This window comes from Saimiri boliviensis, chromosome 5 (assembly GCF_048565385.1).
Source record: "Saimiri boliviensis isolate mSaiBol1 chromosome 5, mSaiBol1.pri, whole genome shotgun sequence".
NCBI lineage: Eukaryota > Metazoa > Chordata > Mammalia > Primates > Cebidae > Saimiri > Saimiri boliviensis.
Window position 1 is genome coordinate 118052655 of NC_133453.1, and position 27351 is coordinate 118080005.

Below are 27351 nucleotides of genomic sequence, written 5' to 3' on the forward strand. Positions count from 1 at the left end.
TGGTATAACTCTCCAGACAGCATTAGCACTCAGCTGTGGAGGCAAGGATCTCAGATCACTGAAGCAAAAGTCCAAGTTTCCGTCCTCCTTACAACTCTACCCGTGTCTCTCTAACCCCTGTCTTCATCTCTGCTTATTGAAGAGGCTCTTGAAGGCATTCTTGTAGTTCTTGTTAAAAGCTGTGTAAATCAGGGGGTTGAAGAAAGAATTAGAGTAGCCAAGCCACAGAAATATGCTTTTCCAGATCGGGGGCAGGCTGCAGGCACAGAGTGGGCTGATGAGCTCCATCAGGAAGAAGGGGATCCAGCACAGCACAAACACGCCGATCAGAATTCCCACCATCATGGCTGCTCGCTTCTCCTTCTGCTCCCGCCAGGAGTCTCCACTCGCCTGAAAGGCCACTGTCGCTCTGCAATGTGCTGTGAACACCATTTCAGCCTCATCAGGTGCTCCCTTTACCTTAGAACAAAGAAAATGTGGAATGAAAAACTAAAACAGAAAAACAGGGAAGAAGCTGAACAAACCAGAAAGTCAACAGCTCCTCTTAGATTTGTCAGAGAAGTGCGGTCACAGCGCTAAATGCTGCTCCAAAAACTGGAGAGTCAGGTGAATACAGAGAATCGCAGCTTTCCAGAGCAAAAACCCACAAGCAGAAACTTCTGCAGGAACCACTGCTGGGGTAAGAAAAGGTAAACTCTAATTGACAAATTGCTAGAGGCTCAGTGTCGAAAAATCTGATAGTTAAAAACTCCACGAGAACTTAGACATGGAGGGGAGTAGAGCGCGGAGGTAGACATTTTTATGTTTTATTTTCTCCAGGGTCTCTATCAGGTCCCCACAGTGAATACTGGAGAAAAATCACCCTGTGCTTTTGGCAAGGAGAAGGGAAAAGAATCCATTTTGAAATACACCAAACCATTCTGTTCTTAATAGGGCCTACCCTTATGAGAATTAACTTACCAGAGCCTAACCTGAGGGGCTTTTATTAGAGCCTAATCTACCTGGGGGAAGGTAAATACCCAACTCCAGCCCCCTGTAGCCATTCTGCCCCACCTAAGGGGGAAGTACGATTGAGAAGCACTAGTGAAGTTTACAGTCCAGGTGCACAGGCTCAGAAACAACTGAGACCTAATCAGTTCTCAGTAGTCACAGGACTACAGAACACTTTCCCTTCTCCCATACCTCACCACCATATTAACTAAAGGCCTATCTATCACCGTTCCTTTTACCCAATGCATCATGTCTACCTTTCAAAAAAAATTACAAGGCACACTAAAAGGCAAAAAACACAGTTTGAAAAGACTAAACACGCATCAAACCAAAGTCAAAGATGGCCTCGATGCAGGAATTATCAGACAATGAATTTTTTAAAACTATGATTAATAAAACAGCTTTAAAATGAAAAGTAGACAATATGCAAGAACAGATGAATAATGTAAAGCAAAGAAACTGAAATTCTAAAAAAGAATTTTTTTTTTTTGAGATGTAGTTTCGCTCTTGTCACCCAGGCTGGAGTGCAATGGCGCGATCTCGGCTCACCACAACCTCCGCCTCCTGGGTTCAGGCAATTCTCCTGACTCAGCCTCCTGAGTAGCTGGGATTACAGGCATGCACCACCATGCCCAGCTAATTTTTTGTATTTTTAGTAGAGATGGGGTTTCACCATGTTGACCAGGATGGTCTCGATCTCTTGACCTTGTGATCCACCCGCCTCAGCCTCCCAAAGTGCTGGGATTACAGGCTTGAGCCACCGCGCCCGGCCTAAAAAAGAATTTTTAAAATGTTAGATATCAAGACACCAAAAGAGCCAGGCGCAGTGGCTCACGCCTGTAATCCCAGCACTTTGGGGGGCTGAGGTGGGTGGATCACAAGGTCAAGAGATCGAGACCATCCTGGTCAACATGGTGAAACCCCGTCTCTACTAAAAATACAAAAAATTAGCTGGGCATGGTGGTGCGTGCCTGTAATCCCAGCTACTCAGGAGGCTGAGTCAGGAGAATTGCCTGAACCCAGGAGGCGGAGGTTGTGGTGAGCCGAGATCGCGCCATTGCACTCCAGCCTGGGTGACAAGAGCGAAACTCAGTCTCAAAAAAAAAAAAAAAAAAAAAAAAAAAGACACCAAAAGAAATGAAGACTCCCCTTTCATAGATTCATTAGTAGACTGAGCACAGCTGAGGAAGGAACCTCTGAGCTTGAGGATATGACACTAGAAACTTTTGCAACCAAAACATAAATAGAAAAAAGATTTATAAAAATAGAATAGTCCAGAATGGTAAGACAACTACAAACATTGTAAATACACTTAATGAGAATACCAGAAGCAGAACAAAGAAAGGAACATAAGCAATATTTGAAGCAATAATGACTGAGAATTTCCCTAGTTAATATCAGACACAAAACCACAGATCCAGGGAGGTTAAAGAACACCAAGTAGAATAAATACCAAAATATAAGATACAGACACCTAGGCATATCATATATAAGCTTGAGAAAAGCAAAAATAAAGAAAAAAAATCTTAGAAAAAGCCAAAGGGAAAAACTATAGAGTAGCAAAGATAAAAATTATATCTAGCATCTCTTCAGAAACATTCAAGCAAGAAAAGTGTGAAGTAAAATATTGAGTCCCTCTTTAATGAGCCATTCCAAGGCTTCCCAGTCTATAGGCAGTGGAAGCGGCCTGTAACCGTTTCCGTTTACAGGAGATAATACTGACCCACCCACATCCTAGTAGACTATCATTAAGTCACCAGAGGAAGTCTAAATGACAAAACTTAGCATCCTGAAATCACCCCATGAATATTTCGCAGTCCCTTGTTGGGAGAGAAAAACATCTCCAGCGCATAAGAGGAAATGGAAAGTGATTTTGTTGTTATTTTTCTCCCACTAAGCTCATTAATGGGCACTTTTCCAGCCATTTCTATGCTGACCTGAATGATCTTCCAGGCACTTGAGTTCCCTCACTGTGTAATGAAATTCCAAATCCTCGTTAAGCTATTGAAGTAAGGAAATTGATGGGTTAAGTTCAGTTCAAAGAGATCCTGGGGGAAGAGAAACAAGAGAAGGAAGTCTGATTACATCGCTTAATTTAAAACACACCTGGCTCTACCACTGCAGCACTGAGCAGGGTCCACCTGTACTCTGCCAAGATGTCTTTGCCAGAAGCCCTGTGTTCACAGCTTTTCAGCCTGAGCCTGGTACGGCCTGTGCAGAGTGATGCTGGAAGGCAACGGAATCTTTCCAGAAACATCCTCAAAGGAAATGAGCCAATTGTGGCTGATTATAACTATTATTTTGCTAGGAGATGACTAGCTTGGTTTTTTCAGTTCAATGTGTAATTTCTATTAGGAAATCAACATAAAAAAAGAAGCAGCAGTACAACCCCCGAGAAGCTGCTATGAAACAGACACGTGCTACATGCCTGCAATAGATGACTTTCATTTTTCCTTAAGAGATTATATTATCATCCCCACTTCACAGCTGAGAAAACACTCTGAAAGTTTAGATACCTTGGTCCAAAGTCACACAGTTGCTTATTGTTAGAGCTAAAAGTCAAACTTGGGTAATTTAAAGGACAGCCCACACTCTTAACCCCTACGTGTTATTCTGCATCTTTGAGTAAAAGTGATCAATCTAAATGGATTCCTACAGAATCTATTTTTGGGGTCATATTTACGTTGGGACGCTTGCAGAATGGGCATCTATGGCTCCTCAGGCAATTCCTGGGCCTCTAGCAACCAGCTCTGGGGGCACCCGGAGTCTCCCTGTTTCCTCTTGTCTCTCTGCAGCCTTTGGCCCTCAGTGGCCCTCTGCACACCTGTCTGATGACCACTCATGCTCAAGAGGCCTCTGACCCTGGATTTAGAATCTGCTCATCAGGAAGGTGAGAATATGAATTGCTGAATCCACACAACCAGTACTACCTGGGACTTTCTGGTCCTGTTGTACAAGGAGAAGTGTTCTGAATACAGAGGTTGGGGAGAGAGAACACTATAAACAAGGCCACACAAGGAGGGAAAGGCAGAACCAAGGTGCCTGCCCAGTCTCCAGGGTTCCAGGGCTGCAGGTTTCTTTCTGCCATGCTAAAACATGACCTCAAAGATGAGTTTACCTAAATGTCTTTATAGAGTCTAGGGCTTTTCCATTCGAAATTAATTAAGGATCAAATCAGCCAGACAACAAATGCTCAGACCCTGATTGGTTACCTGTGTGTACAGAAACAAGGCATTGAAAGTTCTCATGAGGTCTCAATTTTAAATATTCTGTCCCACTATTCCCATAAGTACTGTACTGCCTGTGTTGCCATACAGGGTCATTCTATGGACATGCTTAAGTTACTCTGTCAGGTGCGTTTACCCTATCATTTGGAAAGTCATTCGGCCAGTCTGATAAAAGATCATGGAGATGAGGATAGAGTCCTTTCCTTTGCCACTATACATCCAGCATCCTCCCCACCTGCCACTTGGAGGATAAGAGAACAAACACTATCTCCCTTATCTTGGAGGGCAAACGTGTACTCTCTGACAAGGCAGCTGAGAACTGGCCTGCCAGCCAGAGCCCCTCTTTATACTGGGGCATGAATTTGTAGATGTCATTCGGAATACCGCATCATGACAAACACTCTACAAGGGTAGGGACCTTGAGTATTCTGTCTACTGAAGAATCCATAGCACCTAGTGTGATGCATGGTATACAGTAAGCACTCAATAAATATCTATTGAATAAAGAAATGTGTAGGGGGGATAATGCTCTTGCAAGTCTCTTGCATTCCTACGCATTTTGCTAGCAAAGATTCTGGCAGCCTTTGTTATAAACCAGTTTTTTAAGGATGTTTGTATAGCAAACAGCTCTGGAAGATAGAGATACTATCTCCCAGTGGAAAAGGGGGTAAGCTTGTTTGCAACCCATTGTAAAAGATTCAGGCTTCTTTTTTATAATATAAAAAATCTGTAATATAATACAAAAAATAAGAGCAGAAGGAACTGTCCAACACTAGGCAAAAGATTTGGGTTCCCTAACCTGGGAGTTCTCTGCTGTGATGCAAATTCATCAGAACCATCCACATCACTCCTGTGGGACTTTGAGTGAACAGGGAACTGATTCATAGCTGAAGCTCACACTATGTAATAAAGTTTCTCAATTCCAACCCAAGAGCATCATGTCTTCTGCCAGCATCCAGTAATGGCAGGCCGACTTGTTAGCCTGCAGACAGAGTAAAATCTCAGACCCTTCATAGTTCTTGACATATGTCTAGCACTTGGGTGGCTCCACACGCGGTCCTACTCAGTTATGACAGCAACCACCTAAGGAAGGAAGGAGGAAACCAAGGCTCAGAGCACATTAAAAATTAGCTCGACTTCCAAGCTGGGTCCCCATTTCTAATACCCTACCCAGAAGAACCTTACCTCTATCATAGGCTCATTGTGAGGACTGAAGGAGACCATGGTACAGAGTAGGCCCTCAGTAAAGGTCAACTTCATGGCTCCCATCTCTTCCCACCCCTCTAAAAAATGCCAGCTGCCACAGAAAAAACTTCCAAACCTTCAGTCCTCTAATGTTGTCAGATAAACGTCTTTAGAAGAAGAAATAGGAAGGCCGGGCGCGGTGGCTCACGCCTGTAATCCCAGCACTTTGGGAGGCCGAGGCGGGTGGATCGCGAGGTCAAGAGATTGAGACCATCCTGGTCAACATGGTGAAACCCCGTCTCTACTAAAAATACAAAAAAATTAGCTGGGCATGGTGGCGGGTGCCTGTAATTCCAGCTACTCAGGAGGCTGAGGCAGGAGAATTGCCTGAACCCGGGAGGTGGAGGTTGCGGTGAGCCGAGATCACACCATTGCACTCCAGCCTGGGTAACAAAAGCGAAACTCCATCTCGGAAAAAAAAAAAAAAAAGAAGAAGAAGGAGAAATAGAAAAAAAAAAATCAGAAAGAAGGACAGTTCCTTAATCATTTGTGGAACCTACCACTTTGTGTACTGACTACAAGGGTCACACACTGATTATAGCAAGATGCTTTACGAGGTGGGTGTCAGGGGACCACATTAATCCTATCAGCGACTCAAGCCCTACCACATCTGAGGAAAGGACATTGAGAACTTTCCAATTAAGCTTGAAGGCAATCTGGGTTATAACTGGAATGTACAATTTCTGACCAGAGCTTGCAGATTGGTGGTCAGAACACCTTGGCCTTCATTCTCTCTGTCCGAGGTTTAGTGAGATAACCAAGCTCAAGTCTTATTTCTCTCTAAGGCACTTTAAAGAGATAACTACTAAAAATGCCCCCAAAGTAAACAAACAGGGCTGGCTTATTTTACAGCCTAAAGGAAAATTTTCTTAACTCTTTCTTAATGAGATTTTCTTGTAAAACCAAATTGAGAACACTGCTAGGCTTGAAGAAAATAAACTCTCCCCTTAGTGTAATTACAGGCACAACAGAATGTAGTCTTAATAAGCTCTTAGGTATGCTTATAACATAAAGCACAATTGCTACTGCTATTTGGAAAACATGGATTTTTTTTTTTTTTTGGTTGGGAGTTTAGTCACCCTGCCGTGGCTAAGGACCTCCTGGAGTTAATGCTGAGAAGGGGAAGGTGGAATCAAGTGTGGTAATTAAGGTTACGTACATTTGTGTTTTCAGCTCTGATATCGTCTATCAAAACCACCCCCCTATACTACTAGAAGCTGATTCCTTGTACAGGGGGTGGATACAATGGGAAGAGAGGAACTTGTGTCTTTTTCACGATGCATTATTTAGCTTCAGTGTTCTGATATGTGCCTTACAGGGCCAGGGCTCCAGAACAGAGAGTCCTAGTTAATACCCACTGCGAGTTCCTCCTCCCAGGCAAGCCAGCACTACACAAGGCTGAGCTTTCTCCTCCAGGGAAGGGCTTCAGGAATTGTTTAATGCATATTGGGCAAGCTAGCAGCCATATAGATTTCTGGGTAACAAGTTCAAATCTTTCTTTAGTTTTCAAGGAATTCTGTGACCTACCCCAAAAAGTTAAGAAGCATGGAGTTTAGGTCTTGTTTTTCCACTGAGAAGTCCAATGTTCTCCAGAACTACACAGATATAAGAAATACACGATCTCTATACCATACTTCTTATACCCCTTTTGTTTCTCTCGCTCTTCCTCCAATATTCCCTAACAATCCAATAAGAGAGAAAATAGACAGGGAAACAGTGGTAAAGAGGCAGGATGAACATAATGATGCAGGGGGAACAAGGAAGAACTTTATAGACACTTAGGGAACCATGGATATTTCTGAAGGTGTAGGGAAAATACTTGATGCATCCAAGTATCTTTGAAAATTTTCAATTAGGTGCCAGTCTTAAAGGAATCAAACCATAGCCAGATGTTTTGTCATTGCTGATACAATTTGATTCATAACATTTAATTTTTTAGAGTTAAAGTAACCTTGCAGTTTGGCATGAGAATGTGTTTGAGCCCACAGCTTTTTAAATAGAATCAGAAGAAGAGTGGTGATTTTCTACCACCCTCTTTTCATATCTGAGCTCAGGCTGAACCCAGCTTTCATTTTTGGTTCTATCTAGAAGCCCACCAGCTGCTCAGTCTTTTGAGTGATCCAGATTACAAGTAAGCATTGGAAAGGCAGTAAAAACATAAAAGGTTTAGATAAGGACACTACAAGAAAAGAAAGTTACAGGCCAATATCTCTGATGAACATAGATGCAAAAATCCTCCACAAAATACTAGCAAACTAAATTCATTAAATTCATTAAAAGGAGCAGTCACCATGATCAAGTGGGATTTATCCCTGGGATGCAAGAATGGTTCATCTTACACAAGTCAATAAATGTGCTACACCACATTAACAGAATGAAAAACGAAATCATATGATCATCTCAATAGATGTAGAAAAAAATCCCTGACAAAATTCAACATCTTTTCGTGATAAAAATTCTCAACAAATTAGGCACAGAAGTAACGTAATTCAGCTGAACATGATAAGGGACATATATGACAAACCCACAACTAACATCATACTCAGTGGTTAAAAAGTGTAAAGCTTTTTCTCTAATATCAGGAACAAGACACAAATGCCCAGGGTCACTTCTTTTCAGCATGGTGAAGTCCTAGCCAGAGGAATTAGGCACCAAAAAAAAAAAAAAGAGAGAGAGAGAAGTAAAAGGCATCCAAGTAAAAAAGGAAGAAGTGAAAATCGTGTTGTTAGCAACATAATTTTATATATAGAAAACCCTAAACAGAGCCGGGCGCGGTGGCTCAAGCCTGTAATCCCAGCACTTTGGGAGGCCGAGGCGGGTGGATCACGAGGTCAAGAGATCGAGACCATCTTGGTCAACAAAGTGAAACCCCATCTCTACTAAAAATACAAAAAATTACTGGGCATGGTGGCACGTGCCTGTAATCCCAGCTACTCAGGAGGCTGAGGCAGGAGAATTGCCTGAACCTAGGAGGCGGAGGTTGCGGTGAGCCGAGATCGCGCCATTGCACTCCAGCCTGGGTAACAAGAGCGAAACTCCGTCTCAAAAAAAAAAAAAAAAAAAAAAAGAAAACCCTAAACACTCCACCAACAAAACTGTTGGAACTAGCAAGCAAATTCAGTGAGGTTGCAGGATAGAAAATTAATATACACAAATCAGTAGTGTTTTTATACACTAACAATGAACTACCTGAAAAAATTTAAGAAAACAGTTTCATTTACAATAGCATAAAAAATACTTAGAAATAAACATATCCAAGGCAGTGAAAGATCTGTATGCTAAAAACTATAAAACATTAATGAAATAAAGAAGATATAAGGAAAAAGTTATCCCATGTTTATGAATTAGAACTAATATTGTTAAAATGTTCATATGAACCAAGTTATCTAGAGGTACAATGCAATCCCTATCAAAGTATCAATGTCATTTTTCACATAAATAGAAAAAAGAATTTTAAAATTTATATGGAAACACAAAAGACCCTAAGCCAAAGTAATTAAGCAAAATGAACAAAGCTGGGGGCATCACATTGCCTGATTTCAAATTATGCTACAAAGCTATGTAACTAAAATAGCATGTGTGTTAGTTCATCTGCATGCTGCTATGAAGGAATACCCAAAACTGGATAATTTATAATTTAGAACTGACTCACAGTTTTGCATGCCTGGGGAGATCTCACAAAACATAATCATGGTGGAAGGGGAAGTAAATATGTCCTTCACATGGCAGTAGGAGAGAGAAGGGCCAGCAAGGGAAATGCCAGACACTTATAAAGCCATCATATTTCATAAGAACTCACTAACCTGAAAATCGCATGGTGGAAACTGCCGCCATGATTCAATGGCCTCCCATTGAATCTCTTCCACAACATGTGGGGATTACAATTCAAGGTGAGATTTGGGTGGGGACATAGACAAACTATATCATGCCATAACTGGCCCCTCCCAAATCTCATGTTCTCACATTTTGAAACAAAATCATGCCTTCCCAACAGTCCTCCAAAGTCTTAACTCATTTCAGCATTAACCCAAAAGTCCAAGTTCAAAGTTTTTCTAAGACAAGGCAAGTCTGTTCTACCTATACATTTGTAAAATCAAAAGCAAGTTAGTTACTTTCTAGATTCAATGGAAATACAGACACTGGGTAAATACACCCACTCCAAATGGGAGAAATTGGCCAAAACAAAGGGGCTATAGGCCCCATGCAAGTCCAAAATCCAATAGGGCAGTTATTAAGCCTTAAATTTCCAGAATGATATCCTTTGACTCCATGTCTCACATCTAGGCCACACTGATGCAAGAGGTAGGCTCCCGTGGCCTTAGGAGGCTCTTCCCCTGTGGCTTTTCAGGGTACAGCCCCCTCTCAGATGCTTTCATGGGTTGGCATTGAGTGTCTATGACTTTTCCTGTGCACAGTGCAAGCTATTGGTGGATCTACCATTCTGGAAGGTAGTACCCCAGTGGATTCTGTGTGGAGGCTCCAACTCCACATTTCCCTTTCACACTGCCCTAGCAGAGGTTCTACATGAGAGCTCCACCCCTGCAGCAAAATTCTGCCTGGACATCCAGATGTTTCCACACATCCTCTGAAATCTAGGCTGAGGTTCCCAAGCCTCAATTCTTGATTGCTCTGCACCTTCCAGCTCAATACCACATAGAAGCTGCCAAGGCTTGGGGCTTGCACCCTCCATAGCAATGGCCTGAGTTGTACCTATGTCCCTTTTAACCATGGCTAAAGCTGAAGCGCTGAGATGCAGGGCACCATGTCCCAAGGTTGCACAGAGTAGTGGGGACCTGGGCCCAGCCCATGAAACCATGTTTTCCTTCTAAGGCTTCCAAGCCTGTGATGAGAGGGGCTGCCATAAAGGTCTCTGACATGCCCTGTAGATGTTTTCCCCATTGTGTTGGTGATTAAGATTCAGCTCCTCATAAGTTATGCAAATTTATGCAACAGGCTTGAATTTCTTCGCAGAAAATGGGTTTTTCTTTTCTACCACATCATTGGGCTGCATATTTTCCAGATTTTTATGCTTTGCAACCTCTTGAGTGCTTTGTCACTTAGAAATTTCTTCTGCCAGATACTCTAAATCATCTCTCTCAAGTTCAACGTTCCACAGATCTCTAGGGTAGGGGCAAAATGCCACCAGTCTCTGCTAAAGCATAGCAACTTCATTGTTCATAACAATATCAGCATATTGATCAAAACCATTCAACAAGCCTCTAGAAAGTTCCAAACTTCCTCATATCTTCCTGTCTTCTAAGCCCTCCAAGTATCTAGGAAGTTTCCAACTTTCCCACATTTTCCTGTCTGTTTCTGAGCCCTCCAAACTCTTCCAACCTCTGCCTGTTACCTAGTTCCAAGGTTGCTTCCACATTTTCAGGTATCTTTAATAGCATCACCCCACTACCTCAGTACCCACTTACTGTATTAGTTCATTTTTACACTGCTATGAGGAAATACCCAAGACTGGGTAATTTATAAAGGAAGGAGGTTTAGTTGACTCACAGTTCTGCATGGCTGGGAAGGCTTCAGGAAACTTAAAATTATGCCAGAGGGGAAGTAAACATGCCCTTCTTCACATGGCAGCAGGAGACAAAAGTGCGAGCAGGGGAAATGCCAGACACTTATAAAACCATCAGATCCTGTGAGAAGTCACTCACTATCATGAGAACAGCATGGGGGAAACTGCCCCCATGATTCAACTACCTTCCACTGGGTTCCTCATGACACATGGGGATAACAATTCAAGATAAAACTTGAGTGGAGACACAGCCAAACCATATCAGCATGGCACTGGCATAAAAACAGACACTTTGGCCAATGAAACAGGATAGAGGGTCCAGAAATATATTCATGTATCTGTGGTCAATTGATTTTCTATACATGTGCCAAGAACACATAATGGGGAGAAAAACAGTCTCTTCAATAAATACTAGATATAAAATGAAATTATAACTAGGTATTTTTCAATAAAAACTAGATACCCACATACAGAAGAATAAAGCTGGACACTTATTTTACCTCTTATAAAAAAATCAACTCAAAATATATTAATGACTTAAATGTAAGACCTGAAACTATAAGAGTACTAGAAGAAAACATAGGGAAAAGCTTCTTGACATTGATAGATATATATATGTAATAATTTTGGGGATATGATCCTTAAAGCACAGACAACAAAAGCAAAAATAGACAAATGAGATTACATCAAACCAAAAAGTTTCTACACAGCAAAAGAAACAACAGTGTGAAGAGACAACTTACAGAAAGAGAGAAAATATTTGCAAACGACATATCTAATATGGGGTTAATATCTAAAATATATAAGGAACTTGAAAAACTCAACAGCAAGAAAACAACCTGATTAAAAATGGATAAAAGACTTCAATAGATGCCTCTCAAAAGAAGATATACAAATGGCCAAGAGGTTTATGGGAAAAAGTTGTCAACATCAGTAATCAGAGAATGCAAATTAAAATCACAATGAGATATCACATCATATCTGTTAGAATGGCAATTATCAAAAAGACAAAAGAGAAGTGTTGGTGAGGACGTGGAACTAACAGAACGCTTGCACATTGTTGGTGAAAGTTTACATTAGCACATCCATTATTTAGAAATGTATGGAGGTTCTTCAAAAAGCTAAAAAGAGAATTATCGGCCGGGCGCGGTGGCTCAAGCCTGTAATCCCAGCACTTTGGGAGGCCGAGGCGGGTGGATCACAAGGTCGAGAGATCGAGACCAACCTGGTCAACATGGTGAAACCCCGTCTCTACTAAAAATACAAAAAAATTAGCTGGGCATGGTGGTGCGTGCCTGTAATCCCAGCTACTCAGGAGGCTGAGGCAGGAGAATTGCCTGAACCCAGGAGGCGGAGGTTACGGTGAGCCGATATCGCGCCATTGCACTCCAGCCTGGGTAACAAGAGCAAAACTCCGTCTCAAAAAAAAAAAGAATTATCATATGGTGCAGCAATCCCACTTCTGGGTATTTAGTATGTTAAAGAGATATCTTCACCCCTGTGTTCATTGCAGAATTATTCATAATAGCCAAGATATGAAATCAACCTAACGGTCCATCAATAGATGAATAAGAAAAATGTGACCTGCATATATATACAATAGAATACTGTTTAGCTTAAAAAAAGGAGGAAATTCTATTATTTGTGGCAACATAGTTGAACCTGGAGAACATGATGCCAATAGAAAACAAAAAGAAAAAAAACAGGGACAGAAAGATAAATACTCCATGATCTCACTTTTATGTGAAATTTTAAAAATCATATTACAGAGGTAGAGAATAGAGTGGTGGATACCAGAGTCTGGAGGGCAGGGGGTGAAGAGGCTAGGGAATGGAAAGACTTTGACTATATAGTACAAAGTTTTAGTTAGATGAAGGGAAAATTTTTTCAAAATCTATTGCACAGCAAGGTACCTATAGTTAATGTGATAAATATTTAAAAATTGTTGGCCGGGCGCGGTGGCTCAAGCCTGTAATCCCAGCACTTTGGGAGGCCGAGGCTGGTGGATCATGAGGTCAAGAGATCGAGACCATCCTGGTCAACATGGTGAAACCCCATCTCTACTAAAAATACAAAAAATTAGCTGGGCATGGTGGTGTGTGCCTGTAATCCCAGCTGCTCAGGAGGCTGAGGCAGGAGAATTGCCTGAACCCAGGAGGCGGAGGTTGCGATGAGCCGAGATCGCGCCATTGCACTCCAGCCTTGGTAACAAGAGCAAAACTCTGTCTCCAAAAAAAAAAAAAAAAAAAAAAATTGTTACAACATATTTTAAATTTTGTCAGTACAAAAACAAAATATGTAAAGTGATAAATATATTAATTTTCTTGATATTCATATGTGTGTGGATGTATGTACACACACACACACACACACATATATATAAAACATTACAGTACTCATTCAGAGGCAGAGCAAAGATGGCCAAATAGAAGGCTTCGTTTATTGTCCTCTCTGCAGAAACAACAAATTGAACTGTCCATATAAAGAAACACCTTCATAAGAACCAAAAATTTGGTGAATGTATTAGTCAGGTTTCTCTAGAAGGACAGAACTAATAAGATAGATGTACATATGAAGGGGAGTTTATTAAGGAGTATTGACTCACACAATCACAAGGTGAAGTCCTACAACAGGCCATCTGCAAGCTGAGGAGCAAAGAAGCTAGTTCAAGTCCCCAAACCTCAAAAGTAGGGAAGCTGCCAGTGCAGCCTTCAGGATGTGGCTGAAGGCCCAAGAGCCCCTGGGAAATCACTGATGTAAGTCTAAGAGTCTGAAACTTGAAGAACTTGGAGTTGGATGTTTGAGGGGCGGAAGCATCCAGCACAGAAAGATAAAGGGAGAAGATTCAGTGCGTCAAGTTCTTCCATGTTCTTCTGCCTGCTTTTATTCTTGCCACGCTGGCAGCTGATTAGATGGTGCCCACCCAGATTGAGGGTGGGTCTGTCTCTCCCAGTCCACTCACTCAAATGTTAATCTGCCTTGGCAACACCCTCACAGACATACCCAGGAACAGTATTTTGCATCCTTCAACCCAATCAAGTTGACACTCAATATTAGCCATCACAGTGAGTGATCACAGTCTCTGGTTTTAACTTTATATCACTGAAAGAGGCACTGGAAGAACAGTCTTGAATTGCTGATGCCACCCCTCTGGCATCCCCTGGCAGTGGCTGTGTGGTGTGGAGAGACAATCTGTGTGCTTGTTAGAGGGAAAGTGCAGGGACTGTGGGACTTTGCATTAAAGTGCTATGCTGCCCTGTCACAGCAGAAAGCAACGCCAGGAAGAACTCAGCTGATGCCTACAGTTGATGCCATACCAGTGGTCAGAACCTGAATTCTGCCAAGTCCCACCACTGTAGGTCTAAAGTGTTCTAGGTTTCCAAATAAACTTAAAAGACAATCCAGGCCACAAGGACTGTAATTCCTGGGCAAGTCCTGGTGCTTTGCTGGACTTGGAGCCAGTGGACTTTGGGGGCAATTGACCTAGTGAGAGACCAGCCAGGGCAGCCAAGGGAATGCTTGTGTCTCGCCCCTGCAAACCCTAGGCAGCACAGCTTAGAGTTTCAAGAGAAATTCCTTGCCTTTGCTTGAGGAATGGAGAGGGAAGAGTAAAGATGACTTTGTCTTGTAGCTTGGATACCGGCTCAGCCACAGTAGGATATGGCATCAGGTAGAGTCCTGGGGCCCCCATTCCAGCCCCTAGCTCCTGAATGACATTTCTAGACATATCTGGACCAGAAGGGGACTTCTGCCTTGAAGGGAAGAACCCAATCCTGGCAGGATTCATCACCTGCTGACTAAAGAGCCCTTGGGCCATGAATAATCAGGAGAAATACCGAGGCAGTATGCGCCATAGGCCTTGGAGGACTCAGGGATGTGTTGGCTTCAGGTGTGACCCAGCACATTTCCAGTTGTGGTAGTTACGAGGAGAGACTCCTGCTTGAGAAAAGGAGAGGGAAGACTAAGGGGCGTTTGTATTGCAGCAGAGGTACCAGCTAGTCTGAAGTAGGGTAGCGCACCAAGCAGACTCTTAAGGTTCCCAATTCCAGAACTTGGCTCCTGGACAGCATTTCTTTCTTTCTTTTTTTAAGTTCTGGGGTACATATGCAGTTCGTGCAGGATTGTTCCATAGGTATACACATGCCATGGTGGTTTGCTACATCCATCCCCACTGTCAACTACCTTAGGTATTTCTCCTAATGTTATCCCTCCCCAATCCCCCACTTCCTGCTATCCCTCCCCTAGCCCCCTTATCCCCCAACAAGCCCCGATGTGTGATGTTCTCCTGCCTGTGTCCATGTGTTCTCATTGTTCAACACCCACTTATGAGTGAGAACATGTGATGTTTGGCTTTCTGTTCTTGTATCAGTTTGCTTAGAATGATGGTTTTCAGCTTCATCCATGTCCCTGCAAAAGACATGAACTCATCCTTTTTTATGGCTGCATAGTATTCTATGGTGTATATGTGCCACATTTTCTTTATCCAGTCTGTCATTGATGGGCATTTGGGCTGAGCATTTCTAGACCTGTCCTGGGTCAGAGGAGAGCCCACTGCCCTGAAGGGGGAGTCACAGGCATAGCAGCATTGAACGTAAGCTGACTGAAGAGCCCTTGGGCCTTAGTGAATATTGGTGGTAGCTAGGCAGTACTCAACACAGCCCTAAAGTGGTGGTAGCCATGGCAAGAGACTCCTCTTCTTGTGGAAACTGGAGGGAAGACTGGGAGGAACATGGTTGTGTGGCTTGGGTGCAAGCTTGGCTGCAGTAGAGTAAAGCACCATGTAGATTTCTAAGGTTTCAGACTCCAGGCCCTGTCTCCTGGACAGAATCTCTGGATATGCTGAGGGCCTAGGAGAAGTTGCTGCCCTGAAGGGAAGGGCACAAGCCTATCTGGCTTCACCACCTGCTGACTGTAGAGCACTAGGGCCTTGAGTGCACCTAGGCAGTGGCCAGGTAGTAGTTACTATGGGCCTTGGGCAAGACCTGGTGCTGTGCTGGCTTCAAGGGTGACCCAGTACAGTCCTAGTGCAGGTGGTCACCAGAGTACTTGTGTTACCCCATCCCCAGCTCCAGGCAGCTCAGCACAGAGAGACTTTCTTTGTTTGGGAGAAAGGGAAGAGAATAAGAGGCTCCACCTTGTAATCCAGAGAATTCTTCCAGATCTTAACCAAGACCACCAAGGTGGTATCTCTACAAGCTTACAAGAGCTACAGCATCACTGGGATTGGGTTGCCCCCAATGAAGATATGGCTGTAGTCACTGAAAACTTAATAACCCTTTGGATACCTTAAAAGCCTTCCCAAGAAGGATGGGTATAAACAAAGCCAGACTGTGAAGAATACAATAAATGCACAACTCTTCAATGCCCAGATACTAACAAACATTGACTAGCATCAAGACCATGCAGGAAAATGTGATTTCACTAAACCAATTAATGCCCCAGGGACCAACGCTGGAGAGACAGATATGTGGTATGTCGGATAGATGATTTAATGATTCAAAATAGCTCTTTTGAGGAAACTCAATGAAATCAAGATAACACAAAGAAAGAATTTGAAATCTCATCAGATAAATTTAACAAAGAGATTGAAATAAAGAGTCTAGCGGAATTCTGGAGTTAAAAAAAAATGTAATTGACATACTAAAGAATGCAAGTGTCTCTTACCAGCAAAATGATCAAGCAGAAGAAAGAATAAGTAAGCTCTAAGACAGGCTATTTTAAAATACACAGTCAAAAGTGACAAAAGGCCGGGCGCGGTGGCGCAAGCCTGTAATCCCAGCACTTTGGGAGGCCGAGGCGGGTGGATCACGAGGTCAAGAGATCCAGACCATCCCGGTCAACATAGTGAAACCCCGTCTCTACTAAAAATACAAAAAATTAGCTGGGCATGGTGGCACGTGCCTGTAATCCCAGCTACTCAGGAGGCTGAGGCAGGAGAATTGCCTGAACCCAGGAGGCGGAGGTTGCGGTGAGCCGAGATCGCGCCATTGCACTCCAGCCTGGGTAACAAGAGCGAAACTCTGTCTCAAAAAAAAAAAAAAAAAAAAAAAAAAAGTGACAAAAGAATAAAAAAGAATGAAGCATGCCTATAAGATCTAGAAAATAGCCTCAAAAGGGCAAATCCAAGAGTTATTCACCTTCAAAAGGAGGCAGAGAGAGAGAGAGGAGTATAAAGTTTATTGAAAGACATAACAGAGAACTTCCCAAACCCAGAGAAAGATATCAATACCCAGTACAAGATTATAGAATACCAAGCAGATTTAGCCCAAGAAGATTACCTCAAGACATTTAATAATCAAACTTCCAAAGGTCAAGGATTTAAAAAAGATCTTAAAAGCAGGAAGAGAAAAGAAATAACATACAAGGGAGCTCCAATACATTTGGCAGCAGACTTTTCAGTGTAAAACTTACAGTCCAGGAGATAGTGGCATGACATATTTATCATGCTGAAGGAAAGTAACTTTTATCCTAGAATAGCATATCCAGTGAAAATACCTTTCAAACATTAAGAAGAAATAAAGCCGGGCGCGGTGGCTCAAGCCTGTAATCCCAGCACTTTGGGAGGCCGAGGCGGGTGGATCACGAGGTCAAGAGATCGAGACCATCCTGGTCAACACGGTGAAACCCCGTCTCTACTAAAAATACAAAAAATTAGCTGGGCATGGTGGTGCGTGCCTGTAATCCCAGCTACTCAGGAGGCTGAGGCAGGAGAATTGCCTGAACCCAGGAGGTGGAGGTTGCGGTGAGCCGAAGGCCATTGCACTCCAACTCCAGCCTGGGTAACAAGTGAAACTCCGTCTCAAAAAAAAAAAAAAAAGAAGAAGAAATTAAAACTTGACCACATAGAAATTGAGGAATTTCAACATCAGACCTGTCCTATAAGAAATGCTAAAGGAAGTTCTTCAATCAGAAAGAAAATAGCCTGGTCACGGTGGCACATGCCTGTAATCCTAGCACTTTGGGAGGCCAAGGTGGGCAGATCACTTGAGGCCAAGAGTTCAAGACCAGCTTGGCCAACATAGCAAAAACCAATCTCTACTGGAAAACAAAAACAAAAACAAAAAACAGCCTGGAGTGGTGGCACATGCCTGTAATCCTACTGTGAACCCAGAAAATCTGAGACAGATCTCAGTTAACTTAGGAAGTTCATTTTGCCAAAGTTGAGGACACACACCCATGACAGCCTCAGGAGGTCCTGACAATGTGTGCCCAAAGCCCAAAGTGGTCAGAGCACAGTTTGGTTTTATACATTTCACAGAGATATAAGAATCAATCAACATATGTAAGATGAATATTGGTTGGGTCTGGAAAGAGGGGACAGCTTAAAGTGAGGAGGCTTCCAGGTTACAGGTAGATAAGAGACAAATGGTTGCATTCTTCTGAGTTTCTGATTAGCCTCTCCAGACATACAAATAGCAAACAAACGTACTAAAAGGTGCTCAACATAATTGCTCATCAGAGAAATGCAAATCAAAACTACAATAAGATATCATTTCACCCTAGTTAAGATGGCTTGTATCCCAAAGACAGGCAATAACAAATGCTGATTAGGAAGTAGAGTAAAGGGCACCCTTGTACACTGCTGGTAAGAAAGTAAATTAGCCGGGCGCGGTGGCTCAAGCCTGTAATCCCAGCACTTTGGGAGGCCGAGACGGGTGGATCACGAGGTCGAGAGATCGAGACCATCCTGGTCAACATGGTGAAACCCCGTCTCTACTAAAAATACAAAAAAAAATTAGCTGGGCATGGTGGCACGTGCCTGTAATCCCAGCTACTCAGGAAGCTGAGGCAGGAGAATTGCCTGAACCCAGGAGGCGGAGGTTGCGGTGAGCCGAGATCGTGCCATTGCACTCCAGCCTGGGTAACAAGAGCGAAACTCCATCTCAAAAAAAAAAAAAAAAAAGAAAGTAAATTAGTACAGACACTATAGAGAACTGTTTGAAGAGTCCTCAGAAAAAACTCAAAATAGAGCAATTATTCAGCAATCTCACTGCCAGGTATATATCTAAAAAAGAGGAAATCAGTATATAGAAGAGATATCTGCATTTCCATGTTTATTGCAGTGCTATTCACAATAGCCAAGATTCAGAAGCAACCTAAGTGGCCATCCACAGATGAAGGATAAAGAAAACACGGTACATACATGTAAACAATGATATTCTGTTATAACAGCATAGATGGGACAGGAAGTCATTATGTTAAATGAGATAAACTAGGCACAGAAAGACGCTCTTCACATGTTCTCACTTATTTGTGGGAGCTAAAAATTTAAACAGTTGAACTCATGGAGACAGAGTTGAATGAGAATTACCAGAGGCTAAAAAGGGTAGTGGGAGGGTGCAAGAGAGAAGGGGTCATGGGTACAAAAATAGAGTTAGATAGAATGAATATGATCTAGTGTTTGATAGTACAACCGGGTGACTATAGTAAAAAATAATTTATTGTACATCTGAAGATAACTAAAATAGTATAATTGGATTGTTTGTAACATAAAAAAGGATAAAGTTTGAGGTGACAGATAATACTTATACCTTGATGTGATTATTACACATTGCAGGCCTGTATCAGAGTATCTCATGTATCCTATAAAAATATAAATCTACTTTGGGAGGCCGAGACGGGTGGATCACGAGGTCAAGAAATCGAGACCATCCTGGTCAACATGGTGAAACCCCGTCTCTACTAAAAATACAAAAATTAGCTGGGCATGGTGGCGCATGCCTGTAGTCCCAGCTACTCGGGAGGGTGAGGCAGGAGAATTGCTTGAACCCAGGAGACAGAGGATGCGGTGAGCTGAGATCGCGCCATTGCACTCCAGCCTGGGTAACAACAGCAAAATTCCGTCTCAAAAAATATATATATACATATATATAGAGAGAGTATATCCACAAAATTAAAAATACAAAATTTTTAAAAAACACATTGTATCCATAAATATATACAATTATTACTTGTCAATTTAAAATAAATATATAAACATAAATGGCTCTGTACAGATTTTGGGTCACTCAGGGCCTAATGCACATAAACTTTATGGCAGTGTGTCATTGTTCAAATTGTTAACAAAGGGGACTGGCTTAGAGAGTCAGATTTTTTAATACAGTATTATGTAAAACCTGGGCTCCAAGCTGACATAAACCCTAAAGCTCAATACCTCACATTTATTTTGCCCTTTACAGTTTACATAGTGCTTTCCCATACACTATTTGATCTTTCAGATACCACTGTGCTTTAGACAGTTTTCTAGCAGAGCACTTATAAGACTTTATTGCATTTATAATTCTATAATTACAATCTACTAAAAATCTGTTAGGAGCAGGAAACTGCTTATTCATTATTTGAAAACTCAGAGGTAATTACCTGAAACATAAGATCAGTAAGTCAAGTAATTTTGAACACTACATTCAACATGTTTTGAAAGACACTTCTCCCAAAGATGGAGCCTAATTCCTCTTTTCTTGAATGTGGGCTGGACTTAGTGACTCACTGCTAATGAATAAATAATAATCATATGTGACTTCTGAGACCAAGTCATAAAAGTCATAAAGGGCACTGCAATTTCCTTCTTGCTTCACTCTCTTGGATGGCTTGCTCTGGGGAAAATCAGTTATCATGTGATGCCACTCAAGCTCTTTGGAGATGTCCTTTTCACGAGGATCTGAAGTCTCTTGTCAACAGGAATGTGAGTGCTCCATCTTGGAAGCAAAGTTTCCAGCCTCAGTCAAGCTTTCGAATGACAGCATCCCCATGCAACAACTTGCCTACAGCCGAAAGAGACTTTAAACCAGAACCACCCAGCTATGCCATTTCCGATGCCCAACCCACAGAAACTATGAGTTAATACACGTTCATTCTTTTAAGCCACTAAACTGTGGGGTAATTTTCTACACAAGCAATAAATAATCTACCTATGATTATAAGGAATAGCACTAAGAGAAATAAAATAATACTTTTATTATTTATAAGATAAATAGAAAAACAGCAAAAGTAGTAAAGGAGCTATTATTTATGGCTTACTATAAGGGACTCCACATAGGCTAGTATTTCATTTGCTCTTCACAAGAATATTATAAGACATGGTAATATTTGCATTTTACATATACAGAATTGCAGATGTAGAATAAGTCGCTTGGCCAAAGTTCTAATAAGTGGCAGTCAAAGAAAATTGGAACCCATGTCTCTTTGTTTCCAAGTCCCATGCTCTTAACCACTGTGTACATTATCTTCCTATATATTTTTATTGATTAAGAATGAGTGCAGGCCGGGCGCGGTAGCTCATGTCTATAATCCCAGTACTTCAGGAGAATGAGGCAGGCAGATCACAAGGTCAAGAGATCCAGACCATCCTGGCCAACATGGTGAAACCCCGTCTCTACTAAAAAAAAAAAAAACAAAAAAAAAAATACAAAAATTAGCTGGGCATGGTGGCGTGTGCCTGTAGTCCCAGCTACTCGGGAGGCTGAGGCAGGAGAATTGCTTGAACCTGGGAGGCGGAGGTTGCAGTGAGCCAAGATCGGGCCATTGCACTCCAGCCTGGCTCCTGGCAACAGAGCAAGACTCTGTCTCCAAAAAAAAAAAAAAAAAAAAAAAAGAATGAGTGCAGGAACCCAATTCATAATTGCAAATATATGGAACCAACCTACCATTGACAAATGAGTAGCTAAAGAAAATGTGGTATATATACATAATGGAATACTATTTGGCCATAAAAAATAATAAAATAATGTCTTTGGCAGTAATTTGGATGAAGCTAGAGGCCATTATTCTAAGAGAAGTAACTCAGGAATGGAAAACCAAACACCGTATGTTCCCACTTATAAATGGGAGCTAAGCTATGAATATGCAAAGGCATACAGAGTGATATAATGGACTTTGGAGACTTAGAAGGGGACACTAGTCTGGTGACAATTGCACTAAAATCTCAGAATTAACAACTATATAATTCATCTATGTAAACAAAAACCACTTGTAGCCCAAAAGCTATTAAAATATATTTAAAAAATTAAAAAGAAAGCAATAGTACAATTTTAAAAAAAGAATGAGTGGAAGATATTAACCAAGGCTTTATTATAATTTGTATGGTCCCTAGACATCTTTCTCTTCATGTATCCCTTCCTTCATTAAGAAATTCTTAAAATCGTGTTAATTTAAAGACTACTATAAGCAAGTATAAGCAAGACTGGATTCATTACAATATATTCATTAGTGTTATATTCATTTTTCCTCAAATTTTAAAAGAAATTAAAATTAGGCCATGAGTGGTGGCCCACGCCTGTAATCCCAGCACTTTGGGAGACCACGGCAGGCGTATCACCAGAGGTCGGGAGTTTGAGACCACTTTGACCAACATGGAGAAACCCTGTCTCTACTAAAAAAAGCAAAATTAGAGGGGTGTGGCATGTGCCTGTAATCCCAGCTACTCGGGAAGCTGAGGCAGGATAATCACTTGAGCCCAGGAGGTGGAGGTTGCAGTGAGCTAAGAATGTGCCATTGCACTCCAGCATGGCCAATAAGAGTGAAACTCTGTCAGAAAGAAAGAAGAAAGAGAGAAAGAAAAAGAAAGAGAGAAAGAGAGAGGGAAGGAGGGAGGAAGGAAGGAAGAAAAAAGGGAAGGAAAGAAGGAAAGAAAGAAAGAGAAATTGAAACATTTTTATGGGTCCCTAAAAGAATTCTGGTTCTAAGTAGTATGACTAGTACACCTAGTGGATAACTAGGTCTCAGCATCAAATTGCACACAGAAATCAAACAAGCAATAGCAAAGAAAAGAAAGAGAGAAAAAAGGTTTTAATGTCACATTTTTAAAGCCAAAGAAATAATCTTTCTTACTTTCTAAAAAGTAAAGGACACAGGGCAGTAGGAAGCAACCGTAACCCATGGCGGTTGCTTTAAGGTGAAGAGTAGATTATACTGTACGTGGGGTGCTCAGCGTCTCAGTCAAAGATGTTGAAAGAAAGGACACCAGGGCAAGAATTAAACCCGCCTCCTGAAGGAAGCAGGTGAGACTTTCGTGCTCAACTGTATTCAGCTTTCCTGGAAAGGAGAGTTCGCATGAGTAGTTTTGAGATCCTGCTTCATGAGACTCACCTGGACTGGGCTATAACTGCTTCATTCCTCACAAGCTGAGAGGCCAGGTAGCAGAGGGGCAGGCCTCAGAAGTCAAGTCCCTGGAGACAGCATGGAGTAATGAAAACAGTGGTTTTTAGATCTGGTACAACCTTCAGCCTTTCTACCTAGTAACTGTGTGGTTTGGAGGAACTAGGTTTATGGTGCCTTATCACAGTTTTCTCTTGCAGTTATCTGTAAAATGAGGGCCTTGTGGCAAAGACAGTGCTCATTATATAGCCATATGCTCCCCTTCCAATTCCCTGTCAATTGCTGGCCAATGAGCTGGAAATAGAATGTTTCCAGTTCAGGGTAAGGCAGTTAAAAGCTAGTGTATCTCCATATGTAACTCTTCTCCCACAGCAAATCTGGAAGGCAAATGTGCAAGACAGCATAGCTAAAAGTGATAAATGGCCCAAATTTATAAGAGGAAGAGAGATGCTTGAAGGAGAGCTATGCAGGTGGGCCACCAGACCCACAATGAACTTTGTCAGAGTGAAATAATCTTCTGGTTTGGGGTTACATGTTACTACAGCATGCCTTAGCTTATCCTGACTAGTAGAGACTTAATGCCAACTTGACAAAATTGTGAGAATGAAATGAAAGAGTATATGGAAAGCATCACAAACCTGTCTGGAAGAGAGAATTCGCTCAGTAAACATTTTTTTTTTCCATCTCAACTTTCAAAAACTGCATTTTGCTCCGAAGGATTAATCATTGCCCAAGAACTACTTTCTGATAAGACCCATTTCTGATAATATTTTAGTGTTGGAACTAGAGATAGAATTCTGAAAAAGATGAAGGTTTTACACAGCCTCCTCGACAGAGGCCTTCAGGGTTCATATAGGCTTCTGCTCCTTGCAGAAAACAATACAGACCCTTTGCAGAGCCTAACTCAACCCAACTCATTTCCCCTGGAGTGTAGAAAGATGTAGGTGGGGGAAAGTAGAGAGACAGTTTTCTTGGCACAGTGTTTTACATTTTTGTTTAGGTGTCTTGTTGTCAAAAGGCTTGCAAAAGTGGACTCAGGAACATTACCCAGAAGTTTGAGTGAGGGCTTGCTGCAAACCAAAGAAGCAGCATGCTCGTGAATACTCCCCTGCCTACAATCTCAGCATCCTGTGATTCAAGGCTCCTATAAATGACCTAGAAGAATATTGTATGTTAAAGAAGAGAAGTTGAGGCCCAAAGTGAGGAAGGGCTTGCCCCAGGGCCTCCTGCTGGGAGTGGCTAAATGTTAACACTTCCCTTGCCTCTCAGAGCTCCAGATTAGCCAGCCTCTCATCCAGGCACCTTCTCCTTATGTCACCTGCCTGAATGGGAGCTGTCAAAAATGAACACTAAAATCAGGCTTGGCAAGCTTTTCCAGCATCCATTTCACCATGATTTCTCTAAGTGCACATTGGATTGATGTAGCTATTAAAAGTTAGCCCTACCTTGGCAATCAGACAGAAAAGGTATAATCAACCCAGGCATTTCCAAGGGACCTTTCAAAGAACATCATTAATTCTGAATAAAGCTGTCCCTTACCAACACTTTCCAATTATAATCTTGGCATTCCTGTTTTATGCTGCAAAATTCCTCTGCCATTTACTGAAAAAGAAAAAAAAAAAGCCTACTTTTAAAATCACATGTATTTGGGAGCCTATGTGTCTTAATTTTCCAAAATTAAAACAAAACTAACAAAAAACTGTCCTTGTTGTTTTTTCCTCTTGTATGTACCCCTTCCCTCATCATCCATGTATTCTATTTGGAAAGGGCAATAAAATCTGTTAATCTATAGGACTGGGAGCTTGTTACCTGAAATAACTGAGACCCTCAAAAAAGAAAGCTGAGGCTTCCAAAGTGAGAATGATGCTGAGCACCTATTAGATCCTAGCGAAAAAGCAGAAAGCTCCAGATAGAAAAATAAATACGGTGAGAGAAGATCTGCCAGTTGCAATTTTGCTCATCTCATTACATTTCCAGTGTTACATTCCTGCTCCTGATGATTCCCTTCTTTGTTCAGCCAGTCTGCCACCCAGTGTGTGCCAGCCACTGTGCTAGAGCTTTACATTCTTCATCTCCTGTGTTCCTCACCAAGAGCCCTATGAAGTAGGAATGAACATGTTTAAAAATGAAGAAATGAGACCCACAGGTATTAAGCAACTGTCCTAATGTCCCAAGCTGGGATCTGAATCCACTGATCTTTACTAAATCCTAGAGGATAGCTCTGGGGTTGAGATAAGGTAAGCAAAGTGACACCGATTATTATATTTTAAAATTCTCACTTTTCCCCTTGGCCGGGTGCTGGCTAATAGAGTTGGGGAATAGACTCTGATTTGCAGAGGATGGAGACGGTGGAGACAGAAAATAAGGCGTGATTGGCCACAGGAATTTCTGCAGGACAAATTTCCAGTCCACTGCATCCCCTCTAGGTCTAGTTGGGACCAGGAAGTCAGGGGCTCCAGAAGTCACATGGACAGGAGAACTTCAGGGGAAAAACAAGACAGTGCAGGTAATAAGATGTGCCCTCAGCGCTACTGAGACAGGCAGAACCTACAAGCCCCTCTGGCCTTATCGTGCGTCGTGGGTAGGTGTCAGATCGGGCTCCCTAGCGTGCAGGTGGTGAAACCCTTTTTTCTGTGCGCACCAAGTACGCAGTTGGCGAACCGCTCGCTTGCGTGCCAGACGCACCGCTGATGAGCTCTTCAGTGTGCACAGAACTGAGGGCAAACTTTTCCTCGTGCGCTGGTGCAAAATTTTTAGGCGCGCGCTCCAACCGTACAAGCTTCCGCCCACTCTCCCATTTGCCAAGCTGCCTCTTTCTCCAGCAGCCCCATCCCCAAAGCAACATTCCGCAGCCCGCTCCTCACCTGCGTGGTGGCCTGCAGCGGCAGCACAGCTCTCCTGCGGCGGCCGAAACGAAACTTGGCCGCCTTGTAGATCTTCCAGTAGACGAATAGCACCACGCCAAGCGGCAGGTAGAAGGCGCCGCAGGTGGAGAAGACGGCATAAGAGGGCTCCTGGCTCACCTGGCAGCGCTGGAGCCGAGCGTCGTACACCTCGCCCCAGCCAAAGAGCAGCGGCGCGAGCGCGATGAGCGCAGACAGCCCCCAGGTGAGCGCGATCATGAGCGCCGAGGCGCGGCGGCGGGTGCGCAGCGTGTACTGCAGGTGGCGCGTGATGGTCCAGTAGCGGTCCAGGGCGATGGCCGCCACGTTCCAGATGCTGGCCGTGCAGCACAGCACGTCGAAGGAGATCCACACGTGGCACAGGCTCCGGCCCAGCAGCCAACGTCGCCCGGCCGACAGTTCACTCACCAGGCTCAGTGGCATCACCAGCGCTGCCACTAGTACGTCCGAGACGGCCGTCGAGGCCACCAAGTTATGCGGCACGCGATGGAAGGCACGGACCCGCAGGATGGTGACCAGAATCAGCAGGTTCCACAGGAAAGTGGCGGCGATCAGCAGCACTAGCAGCGTCACCACCAGCACCGTGAAGACAGAGAAGGGCGGCTCCCAACCCTGCAGGACGGCACCACCCGGGGTCGAACTGAGGATCCCGCTCGGGCTACTGCTGCAGGTCTCGGGTCCCAGGGCAAGGGCAACGCCGGCGGTGGCCACTGAGAGGTTAGCGGCTTCCATGGGGCGCAGGATCGCGGCTCCAGGGCAGGGGACGCGAGAGTGGTCAGTGAGCTCGGCCTGGACCGTGCAGGTGGGGGCGTGGAGGAGGTACTGCCTGCCAGAAGAGGGGTCCAGGTCGTCCTACGCTGGTCCCTCCTGCGGGCAGCAGCCCCCCGTTGGCACATATGCCTGCAGCCCCTGCAGACCCTCTTTTCCAGTAGAAAGGGAACAAGAGAGCAGGACCCCTCAGTCCAGCTCACCACCTCTCTTAGCGGTCCCGGGTGCCACCGGCTGTCATGGGGCTGAGAATCAGCGCAGCCCAGTGACCGAGCGCCGTGCTTAGAGAGTTGCCCCCTCCACCACCCAGCGGCGGCGGGAGACGAGCTGCACCTGGAGTGGGCGGTGGTGGGCGGAAGCAAGGGGTGGCTGGAGAACCGACCAATAGGAGCCGGGCCTTCAACGCTGTCTCCGCTCGTCTCCCTGCCTCCGCCAAGCAGAAAGAACCCTAACTGCAGCAGTCTCTGGGAAAGGTTTACAACTGGTTTACAATGGGGAGAAAGTCCCTTGCCGCCACCTCCGCGGATAGCTGGCACCTGCTGGCGGCCCGATTTGACACTGGGAAACAAGGGTCCTGCCCAGTCCCAGCCAGAGGGGTTCTGGT

General features: G+C 43.3%; 1 protein-coding gene across 1 annotated transcript; it reads right to left on the minus strand.

The window, feature by feature from the left end:
* On the minus strand, positions 1-26920 carry LOC101043237 (5-hydroxytryptamine receptor 5B). Its single transcript, XM_003931539.3, has 2 exons — positions 25941-26920; positions 1-459 (listed from the first exon to the last, which is right to left on the minus strand). Exons 1-2 carry the CDS (start codon positions 26709-26711, stop codon positions 124-126), a joined length of 1107 nt encoding a protein of 368 aa, XP_003931588.2. The 5' UTR covers positions 26712-26920; the 3' UTR covers positions 1-123.
* Between the last annotated feature and the right edge of the window lie 431 nt (positions 26921-27351).

Excerpts from the sequence above, each read along its gene's own strand:
- LOC101043237 (XM_003931539.3), bottom strand. The coding sequence starts at position 26,711 with ATGGAAGCCGCTAACCTCTCAGTGGCCACCGCCGGCGTTGCCCTTGCC. Across the intron at positions 460-25,940 it reads CGCTGCAGGCCACCACGCAG|GTAAAGGGAGCACCTGATGA; the intron begins GTGAGGAGCGGG and ends CTTTGTTCTAAG.